We start from the raw sequence: 21,121 nt of genomic DNA, 5'->3' as shown, positions 1-21,121 counted from the left end.
TAGCCATACATTAATTTTTTTTCTGGAAAGTTTTTCTGAGTTGCAGTTTGACTTGGCTGGCAGTTTGGAAAGAGACTGGTGTGGGCATTTTCCCCTTGAGTTGGCTAGCTGACTCACTCGAGAAAATATTTTGATTGTTTTTGTAGTCTTTGAAAAAACTTGGAAAATTGTGAAGCATAGTAAACAGGATGTTTCTAATTAATATTTGTAGATGTCCAACATTGGTACTTTCAAAAATTTCATGTAGACAACACTTGCTAGTAAATTAATTTCAATCCCCATTTGAATAACAGTGTAATGAATAACTATTTTCAAGATAGAACATTAAGTAAGTGAAAGTCCCTTATAGGCTTGTAAATATCATATATACATATATACATAATGATATTTACTCTTCAAATTTATGAAACTGTCAAAATCAGATATCACTATTTAAAATCATCAAAAAGTTTATTTGATCTCCATCACATATGATACTGTGATACTCTGCATTCCCTTTCTACATAGACAAATCATGGATTTCCTGTTGCATCATCAAACTGCAAGTGAAATAGAGATTAGGGAAGCTCAAGGTAGCAGAACCAATAGTTGAGTAGAAACTTGTTAGAGGTGATGGTATTAAGCACAAGAACAGGTACTTTATAAATATAAGTGAAAGTGAAAGTGTTAGTTGCTCAGTTGTGTCTGACTCTTTGCAACGTCATGGACTGTGTAGCCCACCAGGCTTCTCTGTCCGTGGGATTTCCTAGGCAAGAATTCTGTAGTAGGCTGCCATTTCCTTTTTTCTCCAGGGGATCTTCCCAACCCTGGGGTGGAACCTGGGTCTCTCACACTGCAGGCTGATTCTTTACTATCTGAGCCATCAGGTACCAATTTGACTTAATTTTAGCATAAAAATAAGCCTATGGGTGCATTTTAAGGTTAAGGGCAGGGTCAGCTACATAACCCAGTACAAGATGAAAATGCAGCACCTTGTGTTTAAAATTATTAAGAATTTCAAGGTGGTGGCTGCAGAGTATTAAACCAGGTCTGGGGCCCTTCTGAACACAGGGACCTGTGCTACGGCACATGTGTGTACGCCTCAAGCTGGCCTCCCTCAGTTCAGTTCAGTTCAGTTTAGTCGCTCAGTCGTGTCTGACTCTTTGTGACCCCATGAATCACAGCACGCCAGGCCTCCCTGTCCATCGCCATCTCCTGGAGTTCACTCAGACTCATGTCCATCGAGTCTGTGATGCCATCCAGCCATCTCATCCTCGGTTGTCCCCTTCTCCTCCTGCCCCCAATCCCTCCCAGCATCAGAGTCTTTTCCAATGAGTCAACTCTTCTTATGAGGTGGCCAAAGTACTGGAGTTTCAGCTTTAGCATCATTCCTTCGAAAGAAATCCCAGGGCTGATCTCCTTCAGAATGGACTGGTTGGATCTCCTTGCAGTCCAAGGGACTCTCAAGAGTCTTCTCCAACACCACAGTTCAAAAGCATCAATTCTTCGGTGCTCAGCCTTCTTCACAGTCCAACTCTCACATCCATACATGACCACAGGAAAAACCATAGCCTTGACTAGACAGACCTTAGTTGGCAAAGTAATGTCTCTGCTTTTGAATTTGGCAAAGTAATGTCTCTGCTTTTGAATATACTATCTAGGTTGATCATAGCTTTTCTTCCAAGGAGTAAGCGTCTTTTTTAATTTCATGGCTGCAGTCACCATTCACAGTGATTTTGGAGCCCCCAAAAATAGTCTGACACTGTTTCCACTGTTTCCCCATCTATTTGCCATGAAGTGATGAGACCAGATGCCATGATCTTCGTTTTCTGAATGTTGAGCTTTAAGCCAACTTTTTCACTCTCCTCTTTCACTTTCATCAAGAGGCTTTTGAGTTCCTCTTTGCTTTCTGCCATAAGAGTGGTGTCATCTGCATATCTGAGGTTATTGATATTTCTCCCAGCAATCTTGATTCCAGCTTGTGTTTCTTCCAGTCCAGCATTTCTCATGATGTACTCTGCATAGACGTTAAATAAGCAGGGTGACAACATACAGCCTTGATGTACTCCTTTTCCTATTTGGAACCAGTCTGTTGTTCCATGTCCAGTTCAAACTGTTGCTTCCTGACCTGCGTACAGATTTCTCAAGAGGCAGGTCAAGTGGTCTGGTATTCCCATCTCTTTCAGAATTTTCCACAGTTGATTGTGATCCACACAGTCAAAGGCTTTGGCATAATCAATAAAGCAGAAATAGATGTTTTTCTGGAACTCTCTTGCTTTTTCCATGATCCAGTGGATGCTGGCAATTTGATCTCTGGTTCCTCTGCCTTTTCTAAAACCTGCTTGAACATCAGGAAGTTCACGGTTCATGTATTGCTAAAGCCTGGCTTGAAATGGTGGTACTGTTAATTAAAACAGAAAGTTCAAAATGGCAGTCTGAGTTTTCTTTTTTCTCTTTGAGAAAATAATAAACTTTTAACTTTGAACATCTAAGTTCAAGATACTAGTGTCAAACAAAGAGAAATATGGACTTAGAACTTAAGAGAGTTTAAGTTTATGCTTTGAGTTATCTACTCAAAGTTTTCTGTGTCTCAATTTTTTTTTCACCAGTAACACAGGGATAATAATTGTGTGTCTGCATCATAGGGTGAGTGTAAAGATTAAATGAGTTAATACATATGAAGTGCTGAAAAGAATGTCTGGCACATAGCAAATGCTCCTTAGTTTTTGGTTATCTTTGTGGTTGTTGCTATTGTTGTTATGGTGACCTGAAGCCATGATGGTATATTAATTCCATCCATGAACAAAGAGTTTTAAGTAAAGTTCTTTGGACAAAGTTTGGAGTTGAAAGAAGTGATTGTGAATGAGATAGATAAATAAATAGTTTTAAAGTTTGAGAATGAATAGGGAGATTACTGTGTCATGGAAATCAAGGGAGGAAAGAGCAGCAATTCAGTTGTTAAAGAACTTTTTTCTTTGAATGGTTTTAATTTGGAGTGGTTAGAACAGAAGCCTGATTATTAAGAGGTGGGAAGAATGTAGAGGAAGTGGGTTTAGACTTTTCTATTAATACGTTTAGAAATGAGAGAGGAGTGGTAGCTTGATAGAATGAAAGATCAATTTAGGGATATTCTCTCCCAGTGAGAAGTCTTTCACTTCTGAGAAGACTGTTCGTTCCTTCCAAGGCCTGAACTATGCCGTCACTCAGTGTTTACTGCATGGATGGTGATTTATCTCATTTCACCCTCATAACAACACTGCATTATTAGAATCATTTTCGAGGTGAGGAAACCTGGGCAAACACTGAGCCTTCCCTCCAGCTTCACTTTGTACCACTTTGAATTTCTTTATGTTCTTGAATAATACTTCTGACTAAATACCACTTCTCAGTAAATGTTATTTCATTCATTTTTAATGGCCCAGAGATTCATGGAACTCTTTAAGTGATGAGACAGTTTAAAGCCAAATTTAATTGGCTCCAAGCTGATATCCTTTTACTACTCAAGGAATTGGTAAGATGGAAATAATGGTGGGGAAAACTGCTAAGGGAGACAAAGATATGAGTGTCTTGTTGAAATGATAGATGAAATGATATCTGAGCTGAGCAGTTCAGTGTTGGAGGAGGACAATACAAGATGAGAAAATGATGCTTCTGTCCATAACCTATATAAAGAAAGATGCAAATACAAAACACATGAGAGGTATTGAGGGACTAGATTGGGAAATGAATGAAAATCTGTTCAATAGTGACAATAGGGGGAAGTAAAACGTTGGAAGGCAGTAGGTTTTTGTTGAAGAGGCGACATCAGAATTTGAGGTCTGACTGGAAGCTATTTCAGCTCTATAGTGAAGATGTTATTTAGTGGCTAAGTGGCTTCTGACTCTTTTTGACCCAGTGGACAGAAGAGTTCTCTGTCCTTTGCTATCTCCCGAAGTTTGCTCAAACTCATGTCCATTGAGTCAGTGATGCTATACAACCATCACATCCTGTCACCCCCCTTCTCTTCCTGCTGTCTATCTTTCCCAGTATCAGGGTCTTTTCCAGTGAGTCAGTTATTTACATCAGGTGGCCAAAGGATTGGAGCTTCAGCTTCAGCATCTGTCCTTCTAATGAATATTCAGGGTTGATTGCCTTTGGGAATTGACTGGTTTGGTCTCCTTGCTGTCCAAGGGACTCTCAAGAGTTTTCTCCAGCACCACAGTTAGAAAGCATCAATTCTACAGCACTCAGCCTTCTTTATGTTCCAAGTCTCACATCCATACCAGACTACTGGCAAAACTATAGCTTTGACTATATGGACCTTTGTCAGTGATGTGATGTCTCTGCTTTTTAATAAACTGAAGAGGTTTATCATAGGTTTCCTTCCAAGGAGCAAGTATCTCTTAATTTTATGGCTGCAGTCACGGTCCACAGTGATTTTGGATCCAAGAAAATAAAATCTATCTCTGTTTCCACTTTTTCCTTTTCTATTTGCCATGAAGTAATGGGAGTAGCATCAGTCGTTTCAGTGAACACCCAGGACTCATCTCCTTTAGGATGGACTGGTTGGACCTCCTTTCAGTCCAAGGGACTCTCAAGAGTCTTCTCCAACACCACAGTTCAAAAGCATCAATTCTTCGGCGCTCAGCTTTCTTCACAGTCCAACTCTCACATCCATACATGACCACTGGAAAAACCATAGCCTTGACTAGACAGACCTTTGTTGGCAAAGTAATGTCTCTGCTTTTGAATATGCTATCTATGTTGGTCATAACTTTCCTTTCAAGGAGTAAGCACCTTTTAATTTCATGGCTGCAATCACTATCTGCAGTGATTTTGTACCCCCCAAAATAAAGTGTGACACCATTTCCCCTCTATTTCCCATGAGAGTCAGACTGTGAAGAAAGCTGAGTGCTGAAGAATCGATGCTTTTGAACTGTGGTGTTGGAGAAGACTCTTGAAAGTCCCTTGGACTGCAAGGGGGTCCAACCAATTCATCCTAAAGGAGATCATTCTTGGGTATTCATTGGAAGGACTGATGCTAAAGCTGAAACTCCAATACTTTGGCCACATCATGAGAGTTGACTCACTGGAAAAGACCCTGATGCTGGGAGGGATTGTGGGCGGGAGGAGAAGGGGACAGCAGAGGATGAGATGGCTGGATAGCATCACTGACACAATGGACATGAGTTTGAGCAAACTCTGGGAGTTGGTGATGAACAGGGAGGCCTGGAATGCTGCGATTCACGGGGTTGCAAAGAGTCGGACACGACTGAGTGACTGAACTGAACTGAATGGGACTAGATGCCATGATCTTAATTTTTTGAATGTTGAGTTTCAAGCCACCTTTTTCACTCTCCTATTTTACCCTCATCAAGAGGCTCTTGAGTTCCTCTTCAGTTTCTGCCATTAGAGTAGTATCATCTGCATATCTGAGGCTGTTGATATTTCTGCTGACAATCTTGATTCCAGCTTGGGATTCATCCAGCCTGACATTTTACATAATGTACTCTGCATAGAAGTTAAATAAACAGAGTGACAATATACAGCCTTGTCTTACTCTTTTCCCAATTTTGAACAAGTCAGTTGTCCCATGTCCAGTTCCAGCTGTTTACTGCTTGACCCATGTATAGATTTCTCAGGAGACAGGTAAGGTGGTCTGGTATTTCCATCTCTTTAAGAATTTTCCACAATTTTTGGTGATCCACGCAGTCAAAGGCTTTAGCATAGTCAGTGAAGATGAAGTAGGTGTTTTTCTGGAATTCTCTTGCTTTTACTAGGATCCAGCACATGTTGGCAATTTGATCTCTGGTTCCTCTGTCTCTTTGAAGCCCAGCTTATACATCTGGAAATTCTTGGTTCACATACTGCCTAAACCTAGCTTGAAGGATTTTGAGTATAACCTTGCTAGCATATGAAATGAGTGCAATTGTACAGTAGTTTAAACATTCTTTGGCGTTGCCCTTCTTTGGGATTGGTATGAAAACTGAACTTTTCCAGTCCCATAGCCACTGATGAGTTTTCCAAATTTGCTGACATATTGAGTTTAGCACTTTAAAGCATCATCTTTTAGGATTTTGAATCTCTCAGCTGGAATTCCATCACTTCCACTAACTTTGCTTGTAGTAATGCTTCCTAAGGCCCCCATGACTTCACACTCTAGGATGTCTGGCTCTAGGTGAGTGACCACCTAGAACATCATGAAGAGCACCATGGAAAAGCAGAGTGTAAGAGTCAGGTAAATGTCACAGACATTGAAAGACAGGAGGTGTGATTGTGATTGTCACATGATTGGAAAGTGTGTTATTGATTGTTTTCTTCTTAGTCAATGAGAAGGATGGCCTTGGAAAAGTAGTGGCTTCTATTAGAATAACTGTCAAATAATATCAAATTCTGGAAGAATTGAATTTAAAAGGTTGGAAGAGATTAAGATTCTTGAAACATTTATATTAAAGTACTAGTCCTGACTGCGCTGTGCTTTGTTGCTCAGTCATGTCCGCCTCTTTGTGACCTTATGGACTGTAGCCCATCCAGCTCCTCTGTCCATGGGGATTCTCCAGGCAATAATACTGGAGTGGCTTGCCATGCCCTCCTCCAGGGAATCTTCCTGACCCAGGGATCGAACCTAGGTTTCCTGCATTGCAGGCAGATTCTTTACTGTTTGAGCCACCAGGGAAGTTCTAATCCTGACAATTTTTAGCTATGTGATTTGAGCTCTTTTTCCTGCATCATTAAAGTTGGTGAACCTATTGTATGAAACTTGATGGGGAATAAATGAAGTATAGCATGTAAACATATAAAGAGTAAATTCTCAGTTAGTATTTTTTATGATGAGGGACAGCATTGCATTTTTATGGTTAAGAGTTTAGGTTGTGAGGGCAAATGTCTTTGACTTGGTATCTTCTCAGCAGTATACAGTCTACATTCAATGAACTCATCTTTTAATAGGAATAATATTAGTATATATTTAATAAGGATGCTCTGAAAAGAAAACCATGTGAAATTGTTTAGTACAGTGCCTGGTGAAGAAGAGGTACTTATTAAGTGCAAAAAATGTTAACCCTTATTCTTAATAATAAATAAAAGTAATTAGTGCTACAAGGCAGAATCAAGAATGGTAATTTTATTTGGACTCCTTAGTTTATGTTTCATCAGCCTATAAGCTGACTTTAACTAAGGTAAGTATTGGAATTCATTTTTTAACACAGCAAATTTTCTTAATTATCCTTTTGACTTTTAGTTCATTGGAAATCCTGGGATTCAGAAGTGTGGATTAAAAGTAATATCATCTATAATACATTTTCCTGATGCATTAGAGGTATTATCCCTGGAAGGTGCTATTGATTCGGTGCTTCATACACTGCAGATGTATCCAGATGACCAAGGTTGGTACAACTGAAGTCAGGATTTAGATTTTTATAGGCCTTTAGCTATTAGTTGAACATGTTTAAATTCTTTCTTCTTTGAGATTTAAAACAGTACATTTGTTTTTTCTTTTATTTTTCTAGAAATTCAGTGTCTGGGTTTAAGTCTTATAGGATGTTTGATTACAAAGAAGAATTTATGCGTGGGAACTGGGCATCTGCTGGCAAAAATTCTGATTTCCACCCTACAACGATTTAAGGATATTGGTGAAGTACAGATAAAAGTATGTGCATTATCTTGAAGGGAATCGAGATCTTGTACAGATTTCTTTTTCAGAGCAGCTGATGTAACTCCTACTTAGCATTAATGAGTATTTTCTAGTTAATTGAAAGCCATTTATCATTTCATAGTATTTTTATTATAGTAGATGAAGAGAATTGGGTTGAATTTCAAAATATCATTATGTTTCATTACTAAATCTCTCAAATTAGTACGTTTGTCTTTTCTGTGAAAAAGCAGAGCATGTGCTAAAGAAGTTTCAGCTAGGTGAGCTTTATTATCTTTGTTGTTGTTCAGTTGCTCAGTCATGTCCAACTCTTTGTGACCCCATGGACTTGGACTGAAGCACACCAGGCTTCCCAGTCCCTTGCTGTCTCTTGGAGTTTGCCCAAACTCATATCCATTGAGTCAGTGATGCCATCCAACCAGCTCATCCTCTGTCATCCCCTTCTCCTCCTGCCCTCAATCTTTCCCAACATCAGGGTCTTTTCCAATGAGTCAGCTCTTTGCATCAGGTGGTCAAAGTATTGGAGCTTCAGCTTCAGCGTCAGTCCTTCCAGTGAATATTCAGGATGGATTTCCTTTAGTATTGACTGGTTTGATCCCCTTCCTGTCCAAGGGACTTTTATTTGCTTAGATTTTAGATAAATAAAAGTTACAATTATTATGAAGTTTGTCATTTTGTTTTGAGCTGCTTACTTAGTAATTTTTCCCCTTAATTTTGTTCTTGCAGTGAAGTAATATTTTAAACGGTCTTCATTAAGCAAAATTTAAAATGCAATCTATATTAGCTGTCTATGAGGAATCCAAGATATTGGTTTAGGATTAATTCAGGGAAGATGAAGTAAATTGTTTCAGAGTACTTTTATTTTAATGTTAATAAAAGAAGTTTTTTTTTTTTTCCTAAGAATTTCTACCTTGGTTGTAGTGTTTTTGGTAATGAAGTTTACAACTTTCATAAACCATACTCAGCAAATATTTTCAAAAATGGCAGCATTGGCCAGGAGTGAAAATGTCTAAGCTCTGATCTTTGCACGAATATTATTAGTAAATGGGAAAATGCATACAAGATTTTAAATTATAAAGTGCTGAACGTATGGCATTTCTTAGATTAGAACCAACAATGGGTTTTATATATCTGCTTTCTGTAATGTGCCTGAACCTAGGTTGACTAAAGCCAAGACAGAATTGATTATAAGTAATCTGAGGTAAATTATTTTGTGCAGGCATGAAGCTCTCACTCAGTATTTATTCATCTAGGCATAAATTTTAGGATTTTTATGTAGTGATTGTAAACTGTTGACCAGTGGGCTAAATTTTGCCTGCCAGCATACTTTATTTGACCAGTTCAGTGCTTCTAAGCTGTTGAGTTTGAATTATCTGCCTTCTCTGTTTGTATTATCTGCTTTGCTGCTGCATTCATTTGTCTGCAGGGACTTCTGCTCTAGAGGTGGGTGGACCACATGCCCCTCAAACTGCTTCTCTTGTCAAATGTTAGTAAGCATTTATAGAAACTTAGCGTCTGAAGAGCTCAAAATAATAATTTTTAACATTTAGATGATCTCATTAATATATTTTAGAAAGATGAACGTTTTACAAGTAAAACTGATCTTTGGTGAATGTACCCAAGGTATATAATAGGCAAGTCTAAAGTTCATTCTTTCTTTAACATCACATAAATAGAGCCTAGACAACTTTTTGAGTGGTTCTAAAAAGTAATGATGTGTCCGATCAGTTCCTTATAAATGATTTGCTGAAAGGATGTAAACCTCAGAGTGTCTTTAGAGCTTTTATAAAATGTTCTCAAGATGAACACAGTCTAGGAGCTCACATTTGTCTGAGATTAAAATTTCAGAAGATAGCACAAAACAATTGTTGGGGGAAGTGCTAGTCTATTTATAGAACTTGATCTGCCGTCTTGTATTAAAGAACTCAAGTCACTGATTTATTTGGGTTTGTGGCACTGCTGACTCTGCTGTCTAATCCTGATTAATATCTAACTTCCAACCTGTAGGTATGGCTTTAGGCAAGGAATCTTTAAAAGCCAAATTTTGGTAAATTAGGTGTTTTAGGTTTTTTTCCTGTTTGGCTAGATGAGAGTTTAACATCTTATTCTCTGTGTACGTCTTCTTATTTCTTAGTAATGAGAGAGCAAGGTGTATTTATTACATTGTTTCAAAGTTTACAGCTTTAAAGTACAAGCCCAATAAATGTATCTACTTACCTAAGTGAACACCTCAAGTTTTAAGTACTGTATACAGTCTCTCTTTTATATCATTTGTTTATTCTTTTTTGTCCATAATTACCTTGTTATTATTAACTTTGTCACACTTTCAGGGATTTCAGACAGTCTTGACAATACTGGAATTGTCAGTGTCTTTTTCCAAGCTACTGGTGGATTACTCCTTTGATTCAGTAATATTCCATCAATTGTCTTCCAGTATCATGGAGCAAAAGGATCAACAGGTACAATGTTTTTTACCTGTATTCTAATTGTTACACATTTTGCTGACTCTAATCCTCATTTCCATTCTTTATAGTTTCTAAACCTTTGTTGCAAGTGCTTTGCAAAATTGGCCGTTGATAATGAGTTAAAAAGTGTGATGCTGGAGAAAGCATGTGATCAGAATAATAGCATCATGGTTGAATGCCTGCTTCTGTTGGGAGCAGATGCCAATCGAGCAAAAGAAGCAACTTCTTTGATTTGTCAGGTAAATATTCAAAGACTCATTTTTGTCTTTTTTTCTATGACCCTGCTATTGTATAGCTCTTACCTACATCGTATGATTCTTCATTACAGAATTTATCAGTTTATGGCCCAATTGCTTGTAATTTGTAGTAGGGTTTAGATTCATAGAGTTTCAGAAATAGGGTATTTCTTTAGGCATTATCATCTAATCATTCCCTTTACATGTTTACCTACTTTGTTAAAATGATAAATAACTTTAAATGTGTCTCCTACTGTGCATCTCTGTGTGAATCACTGTCCAGGAACTCACCACACAGTTATATTTTGTTTCGATTCATCTTTTAAGTATTTTCTTTCTGTTTTCAACTTCTCTCTCTAGAAAGTTCTGCCTTCAGGGCTACCACAGGTGGCCTCACAGCCTGTGCACTGCACACTCTGGGGCCTGTTCACATTGACAGCCCTGCTGTGGGCCATCCTGCAGTAGAGTGCACTGTGGTCGTGCCTTCCTTCTCTCCCTTCCCTCACGCACTGCGCAAACACATCTATCTAATTCTTCTGCTCTGCCTTCAAAATATAAACCAAATTATTTGTCCTCAATAAAGCTCTTCCCACACTTCCTGACCTCCATACAAAATAAAGATTTACTTGCTGTGTAAACCCATGACAATATTTGTACACTTCTTTATAGTTTCTGAGTTGTGTGAAGGTAGAGATATACAATGTTCATCTGTGTATCATTCAGAATATCTAACTCACTGTTGTACATACAGTAGAAATTCAATTAAGTATCAGAGTACATTACATATCATTTCCAGTTTGTCTTCACTGTATAAATTTTAGTTTGCAGTAGTATTCAGGTAACCCTATGTATATTTTCTAAATAATAATATTTCCAAACAAAGCAATTATGTAGTGATTTAATATGCCTTATTGACTGGATGAAGCACAGCTGGAATCAAGATTGCTGGGAGAAATATCAATAAACTCAGATATGCAGATGACACCACCCTTATGGCAGAAAGCAAAGAACTAAAGAGCCTTTTGATGAAAGTGAGAGGAGAGTGAAAAAGTTGGCTTAAAACTCAACATTCAGAAAACTAAGATCATGGCATCTGGCCCATCACTTCATGGCGAACAGATGGGGAAACAATGAAAACAGTGAGAGACTTTAGATTTTTGGGCTCCAAAATCACTGCAGATGGTGACTGCAGCCATGAAATTAAAAGATGCTTGCTCCTTGGAAGAAAGCTATGATCAACCTAGGCAGCATATTAAAAAGCAGAGACATTACTTTGCCAACAAAGGTCTGTCTAGTCAAAGGCATGGTTTTTCCAGTAGTCATGTATAGATATGAAGGTTGGACTATAAAGAAAGCTGATCACCAAAGAATTGATGCATTTGAACTGTGGTGTTGGAGAAGACTCTTGAGAGTCCCTTAGACTTCAAGGAGATTCAACCAGTCCATTCTGAAGGATATCAGTCTTGAATATTCACTCGAAGGACTGATACTGAAGCTGAAACTCCAATACTTTGGCCACCTGATGTGAAGAGCTGACTCATTGGAAAAGACCCTGATGCTGGGAAAGATTGAAGGTGGGAGAGGAAGGGGACAACAGAGGATGAGATGGTTGGATGGCATCACTGACTCAATGGACACAAGTATGAGTAAGCTCTGGGAGTTGGTAATAGACAGGAAAGCCTGGTGTGCTGCAGTCTACAGGGTTGCCAAGAGTCGGACACGACCAAGTGACTGAACAGAACTAAACTCAACATGCATCCTTAAATAACCAACAGAGTGCTGTGTTTTTCAATAATTTGCTTCTAAAGCCTCACTTTATTTAATTTTCCACTCACCTATGTGTTCAAATCAATTTGTCAACCGTAAGATTAAGGTAGTACTACTTAGCCATCTACATAAAAAGAAATTGAATGTGTAACTCATTTTCATGCACAGTTAAGTTATTCATTAAAACCAAATACATAATCAGATTATTTAAATTTAGTCAAGTTTCATCTAAGCAGGCAACATTGAAAATAGTTGCTTCTCTGTTATTAAAAGTAACTGAATCATTTCCTTCAATAATTTAATGTTTTTATTGTATTTCTTTTGTGTGATCTTCGGATCATTGTGTTAATGTTACTTGGATATGCCAGTATCCTTTCAGGGAGCTTCCTCCAGGTCTTTCGTAGAGAAACAACACACCTAAAAGCCCTTAAGTACAGTTACTCTACATTCTGCTCAGGGACTGCTTTCTACTTTTCTCTCTATTTATTCAAATCTTTCTGTACAAAAGGCTTTTTATTTTCTTCTTCCCAATTTCTTTTGAATTTAATGTGCTTATTTATATCTTTTCTTCTTAAAATCAGATCTTTAGATGTAAAGAATTTATCCTGGTTGTCAGAGATTATTTATATCTAACAAATAGTAAACATTGATTTTTGTGAGTAGACTGTTTGAACACACCTTATTTTGTACAAAGTAGCATAGTCAAGACTTAGCCAGGTACCAGTGTTGCATTATTAAGGGTGGAGTTAATCTTATTAGGCTCTGGGAGGATTAATATTGGGTATGAAAATGCATGAATAGAGACATGAAAATAAGACTTATCAGGTCATGGTGGGAAGAGCAAGTATCATGGATTCTGAATAAAAATAATAGCAAGCTCTTCTGTGGTATTCATTGCCACCTGGGCCCTGCTCAGAGTCCTTTACTTAGTAAAATCCTGACAACAACCTTAGGAGTACTCTTGCTGCTGCTGCTGCTAAGTTGCTTCAGTTGTGTCCAACTCTATGCGACCCCACAGACGGCAGCCCACCAGGCTCCCGCATCCCTGGGATTCTCCAGGCAAGAACACTGGAGTGGGTTGCCATCTCCTTCTCCAGTGCATGAAAGTGAAAAGTGAAAGTGAAGTCGCTCAGTCGTGTCCGACTCTTAGCGACCCCATGGACTGCAGCCCACCAGGCTCCTCCGTCCATGGCAAGAGTACTGGAGTGGGGTTTATCTTATTAGGCATGTGAGGAATTGAGGCACAGAAAGATTAAGTAACTTGCCTGAGGACTAACTTTAACTTTCCAGGTAAGTAGTGGAAAATCTGCCTCTCTTGTGCCTGCTTTAGTCTCTTGTTTACATAACAGATTCATGATAGTGGTGGTGGTAGGGGAGAGGGTTGTACATTCATTCTTGAATGCTAGCTTAAAGTAATTGGCTTTGATTGTGAGCTGCATTATTTATAAATTAGAGTATGAGAGAGAAGATGGGAAAAGATAGTAAGTTGCACTTTGATTATATATAGTTGAATTATCCCCATTATTAAAATACAGAACTGTGTATGAAAGTGTTGATCTCTTAGTCATGTCCAACTCTTTGAGACCCCATGGACTGTAGCCCTCCAGGGTTACATGGAATTCTCCAGACAAGAATATTGGAGTGGGTTTCCATTTCCTTCTCCAGGGGATCTTCCCGATCTAGGGCTCAAACTTTCGTCGCTGACATTGCAGGCAGATTCTTTTACTGTTTGAGCACCAAGGTATCTGAGCAGTTTTTTTTCCCTCTCATGAATTATTTTCCTAATTTTAGTTTATTCTTTTATCTGGTATAAAAGACAAATATTTCTCTCTTCATGTCACCATAGGCGACCTGGGTTCAATCCCTAGGTTAGGAAGATCCCCTGGAGAAGGGAAAGGCTACCTACCCACTCCAGAATTCCATGGACTGTATAGTCCATGGGGTCGCAAAGAATCGGACACGACTGAGCAACTTTCACTTTTACTTTCCATGTCACCATATATCAGAAATCATCTTGGATAGTTTGGGTCCCCCAAGGAAAATTCTGCTATTAAAATCTGTTGAGCATCTTCTCTTTGGAAAGCGCACTGCTAGATAATTAGTAAAGAATATAAAAGGGGTGTCCTGCTTCAAGATAGTTTCAAAGTGTCACTTGGAAGATAAGGGAGTAAAATATAAATCACCCTAATAGAAGGTAGGCAGTAAATATCATAATTTAGAGATAAAACTTTTCTGGACTCCAAGAGAAGGCATTTGTGATTGAGTTTTTTTGGCCTCTCCTTCCCTCCCTTCCTTCCTTCCTTTCAAATTTCCTGTGGGCCCTTAGTGGATTTTTTGTTGTTTTTCAGTCACTAAGTTGTGTCTGACTCTGCGACCCCATGGACTGTAGCCTGCCAGACTCCTGTGGATTTTAGTAGTTTGCTAAGTTAAATATGTTCTGTAGGCATTGTGCTAGGTTACAGAGGTACAAATTGAATTGCAGTAGCATCCATGCCTTTCATGCTAGTTATCAAACAGATAAACATGTCTGGTTCAGTGTGCTAAGTGCTGTGTTAAACAAAATGGGATGGACTCCTGAGGAGAAAGGGTATGTAGCCTGGGAGGTTATAGCAAGGACTTAGTGCAAGAGACTTTAAAGCTATTCCTTCAAGAATAAATATTTTTTTTCCTGGATGAAGAACAAAATTAGACATTGGAGGCAATAGAAATAGCATAAATGAGGTTTGAAAAACTGCATGTTGTATTTGAGGGAGTGTCCTGGAGCAAAAGGTTTTAGAAGATTTTAACATAGTACAATGACTTGATTATATCTAGACTAGAAAAGTACTATAGCAGTTCTTGGGAGAACAGATTGAAGATAGGGGTATTCCTGAAGGCTGGTGGGCATTTAGCTGATTCCATCAAACCAGAGCACTGTCCCCTCAAACTTCTTGGACACATGTTCAGTTCAGTTCAGTCACTCAGTCGTGTCTGACTGTTGGTGACCCCATGGACTGCAGCACTCAAGGCTTCCCTGTTCATCACTAACTCCCAGAGCTTGCTCAAACTCATGCACATTGAGTTGGTTATGCCATCCAAGTATCTCATCCTCTGTCATCCCCTTCTCTTCCCACCTTCAATCTTTCCCAGCATCAGGGTCTTTTCAAATGAGTCAGTTCTTTGTATCAGGTGGCCAAAGTATTAGAGTTTCAGCTTCAGCATCAGTCCTTCCAATGAGTATTCAGGACTGATTTCCTTTAGGATTGACCCCGTTGAATCTCCTTGCAGTTCAAGGGACTTTCAAGAGTCTTCTCCAACACCACAGTTCAAAAACATCAATTCTTCGGCACTCAGCTTTCTTTATAGTCCAACTCTCATACCCATACATGACTGCTGGAAAAACCACAGCTTTGACTAGATGGACCTTTGTTGGTAAAAGTAATGTCTCTGTTTTTTAATATACTGTCTAGGTTGGACATAGCTTTTCTTCCAAGGAACAAGCATTTTTTAATTTCATGGCTGCAGTCACCATCTACAGTGATTATGGAGCCCCCAAATATGTTTGGACACACATTAATTCTGAAGAATTCAGGAATTTCCCTCAACCAACTTTTGCCCCTGACCTGGTACCCTGAATATTAAGATCTTTCCTTTTATTTATTTAGACTTTTAATGATATATTTCATTTAATCAATATTTTCAAAATATTATTAGATGAGTTTGTGATGTATCAAAAATATTCAATGTGTGATCAGTATAAGGATTATTAATGAGATATTTTACATTTTAAAATACCAGATCTTCAAAATCCAGGGAGTATTTTACTCTTACAGCTCATTTGATGCTTATTTCAAGTTGCTTAATAGACCACATTGGGCTTCCTTGGTGGCTGAGACTGTAAAGAATCTGCCTGCAGTGTGGGAGACCTGGGTTCGATCCCTGGTTTGGGAAGATCCCCTGGAGAAGGGCATGGCAATCCACTCCAGTATTCTTGCTGGAGAATTCCCATGGACAGGGAAGCCTGGCGGGCCACAGTCTATGGGGTCGCAAAGAGTCAGACACAACTGAGTGACTAGGCACACAGTAGACCACATTGGATGGTGCCAGGCTCTAGGTCCCACCTCTGGCTTCTCTGGTGGTTAGAGGGGTGGGAAGAGACAGGTTTTGGCCCACAGGAACCATCACCTCAGATTAATCTCTGCTCCTTCCTTAAAAAAAAAAAAAAAAAACACTTCTTTTTAAACTAATTTTAATTTTTCAAACTTTCTTTATTATAGAAAATTTTTAACATACACCAAAGTGGAAGGAGTAGTGTAATAAATCCCTACGAATCCATCAGTTATCTTCAAGAATTATCAATACATGTCTAATCTCATCTTGTCTGTATCATTCTCACGTCCCTTCTCCATGTTTTTTTTAATATGGTAGATTCTTTTTGGTTATTTAAGTACTATAGCAATATATACAGTCAATACAAAACTCCCTAATTATCCCTCCTTCCCAGGTAACTGTAAATTTATTCTCTAAGTCTATGAGTCTGTTTCTGTTTTGTAAATAAGTTCATTTGTATTATTTTGGGGGGATTCTGCATATACTGATATTATACAATATTTCTCTTTCTCCATTCATGTTACTGCAAATGGCATTATTTTGTTCTTTTTAATGGCTGAGCAATATTCCAACACATATATGTAGCATGGCTTCTTTATCCACTTCTCTGTTGATTGACATTTTTGTTGCCTCCATGTTTTGACTACTGTAAACAGTGCTTCAATGAACTTTGGGGTGCATATATCCTTTTGGACCATGTTTTTCTCTGGGTTTATGCCTAAGAGTGGGATTGCAGGATCATATGGTAGCTCTATTTTTAGTTTTTCAGGGAACCTCTATATTGTTTTCCACAGTGCCTACACCAATTTACATTCCCACTAACAATGTAAGAGGGTTCCCTTATTGTTTGTGGATTAAAATACATACATACATACATACATACATACATACATATATATATACATATATATATATGTATATATATATATATTTAGGCTGCCTTTGTTGCTGCACATAGGCTTTCCCTAGTTACAACACGTGGTGGCTACTCTCTAGTTGTGGTGTGTGGACTTATTGTAGTGGTGGCTTCTTTTGTTGCAGAGCATGAGCTCTAGGGCATATAAGCTTTAGTAGTTGGGGTGCATGAGCTTAGTTGTAAGCCTTGTGGAATCTTCTGGACCAGGGTTCAAACCCACATCCCCTACCTTGGCAGGTGAATTCCTAACCACTGAACCCCTTAACCACCAAGGAAGTCATCTTCTGTGGATTTGTTGATGATAGCCATTCTGACTGTTGTGAGGTGATACCTCATTGTAGCTTTGCTTTGCATTTCTATTTAGTTTAACATACTGAACATCTTTTCATGTATCTCTTGACTGTCTGTATGTTTCCACTGGAGAAATGTCTATTTCGGTCTTCTGCACATTTTTCTAAAATTTACAAAAACAGCTCATGAAGCTTAATATCATCAAAACAAATCACTCAGTTAAAAAATAGGCAGAAAACCTAAATAGATATATATTTCTTTTTTAAATCATTAATATTAGGTTGTGAAAGGACCACAAGCTTTGGAATCTGCAGATGTGATTTCAAATCCATGTGTATTATTAAGCAGCTCTAAGATTTTGGACAAACCACATATTTTTCCTAAATATTCATCTATAAAATGGGAGTAATACTTTTTATGGCATAGGGCTTTTATTTATTTATTTTTTTTTCATTATTTTTGTTTCTTTATTGTCCAACTTTTTTTTTTACACTTTATTTATTTATTTATTTATTTTTTAAAATTTTAAAATCTTTAATTCTTACATGCGTTCCCAAACATGACCCCCCCTCCCACCTCCCTCCCCACAACAACTCTCTGGGTCATCCCCATGCACCAGCCCCAAGCATGCTGCACCCTATGTCAGACATGGACTGGCGATTCAATTCTTACATGATAGTTTACATGTTAGAATTCCCATTCTCCCAAATCATCCCACCCTCTCCCTCTCCCTCTGAGTCCAAAAGTCCGTTATACACATCTGTGTCTTTTTTCCTGTCTTGCATACAGGGTCGTCATTGTCAAATACCAAAACCTGACAAAGATGTCACAAAAAAAGAAAACTACAGGCCAATATCACTGATGAACATAGATGCAAAAATCCTCAACAAAATTCTAGCAATCAGAATCCAACAACACATTAAAAAAATCATACACCATGACCAAGTGGGCTTTATCCCAGGGATGCAAGGATTCTTCAATATCCGCAAATCAATCAATGTAATTCACCACATTAACAAATTGAAAAATAAAAACCATATGATTATCTCAATAGATGCAGAGAAGGCCTTTGACAAAATTCAACATCCATTTATGATAAAAACTCTCCAGAAAGCAGGAATAGAAGGAACATACCTCAACATAATAAAAGCTATATATGACAAACCCACAGCAAACATTATCCTCAATGGTGAAAAATTGAAAGCATTTCCCCTAAAGTCAGGAACAAGACAAGGGTGTCCACTTTCACCACTACTATTCAACATAGTTCTGGAAGTTTTGGCCACAGCAATCAGAACAGAAAAAGAAATAAAAGGAATCCAAATTGGAAAAGAAGAGGCATAGGGCTTTTAAAAAATAATCGGAGATCATGTGTTTATAGAAGGTAGCACAGTATCTGACATCATAATTTTATTACTTATGATTTCATTCTTGTAGTTAATAACGTTAGATTCCATTGCCTTTCAGAAGCTTTAGCTGGGGTTGGGCCAGTGTGCTATGCTGCAGGTTGCTAAGGCTTTTCTCTGCTTACTGTGGTCACTCTAGTTTTTGTAGCAGTTACCATGTTAACCCACTTTGAGGACGTGCTTTGAAAACATAACTTTCAGGGTAAGGTAGAAAACTGAGAGACAACATATATCTTTGTAGAAATTCAAATTCTTGTCCTGGAAATCCAGTGAATGATGACTGTCCTTTGCATGTGACATTGGTGAATTTAATATTTATATGCACACTTAGTTATTCTATATCACAAATGAAGGGAAGGCATTTGCCAAGTAAATGAAGTAGCATTTGCTATGTTAAGGTATCAGTTTCCCAGATATCATCCAATAAGCAAACAAGTCCAGAAAGTGTGAGAAATGTGTAAATTGATGGAGCCTCAGGTATTTTGACTTCAAGCCTATGAGTTTTACTTCATAACATGTTGTCTTCTTCATGGTGACGGGCTCTCACATGGCAGATTTAATTTATGCTGCTCTGATAGTTATGGTGCTAATCCTACTTTATTTTCCTAATTCTACTTCAAGAATGAGTTTTGCCTTATTTTGTTTGATTCTAAATTTAAAGACCAGAAATTGAAGAACGATAGAGCCTCTTGATGAAAGTGAAAAAGGAGAGTGAAAAAGCCAATGTAAAAGTCAACTTTCAAAAAACTAGATCATGGTATCCAATCTCACCACTTCATGGCAAACAGATGGGGAAACAATGGAAACAGTGACAGACTTTCTTTTCTTGGGCTCCAAGATCACCGCGTATGGTGATTACAGCCATGAAATTAAAAGATGCTTGCTCCTTGGAAGAAAAGCTGTGACCAACATAGACAGCATATTAAAAAGCAGAGACATTACTTTGCCGACAAAGGTCCATATAGTCAAAGCTATGGTCTTTCCAGTAGTCATGTATGGATGTGAGAGTTGTACCATAAAGAAAGCTGAGTGCTGAAGAATTGCTGCTTTTGATCTGTAATGTTGGAGAAGATTCTTGAGAGACCCTTGGACAGCATGAAGATCAAACTAGTCAATCCTAAAGGAAATCAGTCCTGAATATTCACTGGAAGGAGTGATGCTGAAGCTCCAATACTCTGGCTACCTGAGAGAAGAACTGATTCATTGGAAAAGACCCTGATGCTGTGAAAAATTGTAGACAGTGGAGAAGGGGTTGACAGGATGAGATGGTTGGATGGCAACACCAGCTCAATGTACATGAGTCTGAGCAAGCTCTAGGAGTTGGTGACGTACAGGGAAGCCTGACGTCAGTGGGGTTGCTAAGAGTCAGACACAACTGAGCAACTGAACTGAAAATTTAAAGATGTAGGGGAAAGTCACACCAAGTTTGATTACCAGTATTATAAAGGAAAAATGATTTTTAAAAATATATATATGCTTACCTTCTCTTTTTCTTTGATAGGTATGTGAGAAAGCAAGCAGTCCCAAACTGGTAGAATTGCTACTGAATAGTGGATCTCGTGAGCAGGATGTTCGGAAAGCTCTGACAATCAGCATTGGGAAAGGCAACAGCCAAATAATCAGCTTACTCTTGAGGAGGCTTGCCCTGGATCTGGCCAATAGTAGCATCTGTCTTGGAGGATTTTGTATGGGAAAAATTGACCCTTCCTGGCTTGGTCCTTTATTTCCAGATAAGACATCTTATTTAAGAAAAGAGACAAGTAAGGATTTCCAAGAAACTTTTATAGAAGGATTAATTTTAGTAGTATTTTTAAAAATCACTAATCCTTTAGTTTTCATTCCATTTGGTACAACTTAAGGCAAAAATATTGTGAAGGCTTAGCTTTTTCTTTTTTTTTTGATCATGAAATGCTTGAAATTGACATTATATTTAAGTTCCTTATGACCCAGCAAATCCCTATTTTATAAAGATAAATCATAACTGAGATCTTTCTGTGAGGTTACCTTTCTTTGTTAAGTATTTTAGTTTTTATTATAAAATAATCTATGTGCCTTTAAAAATAGAAAAACTTAAATAACATAAGGAAGAAAATAACAGTAACTTACTGTTTTACCTATAGGTAATCAATGTAGATTATTTTTTTTCCATGGACTTGCATATGAATTAAAATATATGTGTAGAAATATACATATGTATTTTGTGTTTTCAAGTTAGTATATTTTGCATTTTACTTAAGGATGTGTTTTCTAGTTAATATAGGTCTTGTATGTAGTAAGTTGTGAGTTATCATTAGTATCTATACTAGTGCATTTCAAATAGAAAAATTTGGTTATAAATTATG

General features: G+C 38.0%; 1 protein-coding gene across 3 annotated transcripts in view; it reads left to right on the top strand.

Annotated features, from left to right (window-relative positions):
* Window positions 1-21,121, top strand: part of LRRK2 (leucine rich repeat kinase 2) — a 214,333-nt gene that overhangs the window by 54,385 nt on the left and 138,827 nt on the right. For all 3 annotated transcript variants that reach the window (XR_011255928.1, XM_069584612.1, XM_069584613.1), the window contains exons 15-19: window positions 7,199-7,343; window positions 7,467-7,606; window positions 9,940-10,068; window positions 10,143-10,313; window positions 20,281-20,539. Coding sequence is in view for 2 of the 3 variants with exons in the window: in XM_069584612.1 (XP_069440713.1) it covers window positions 7,199-7,343; window positions 7,467-7,606; window positions 9,940-10,068; window positions 10,143-10,313; window positions 20,281-20,539 (844 nt within the window). In the remaining variant the exon portion in view is untranslated. The remainder of the gene's footprint in view (window positions 1-7,198; window positions 7,344-7,466; window positions 7,607-9,939; window positions 10,069-10,142; window positions 10,314-20,280; window positions 20,540-21,121) is intronic.

Source organism: Ovis canadensis, chromosome 3 (genome assembly GCF_042477335.2).
Source record: "Ovis canadensis isolate MfBH-ARS-UI-01 breed Bighorn chromosome 3, ARS-UI_OviCan_v2, whole genome shotgun sequence".
NCBI classification, from domain to species: domain Eukaryota; kingdom Metazoa; phylum Chordata; class Mammalia; order Artiodactyla; family Bovidae; genus Ovis; species Ovis canadensis.
The sequence above is the reverse complement of the archived record's forward strand: the minus strand, read 5'-3'. Positions and strand labels throughout refer to the sequence as shown.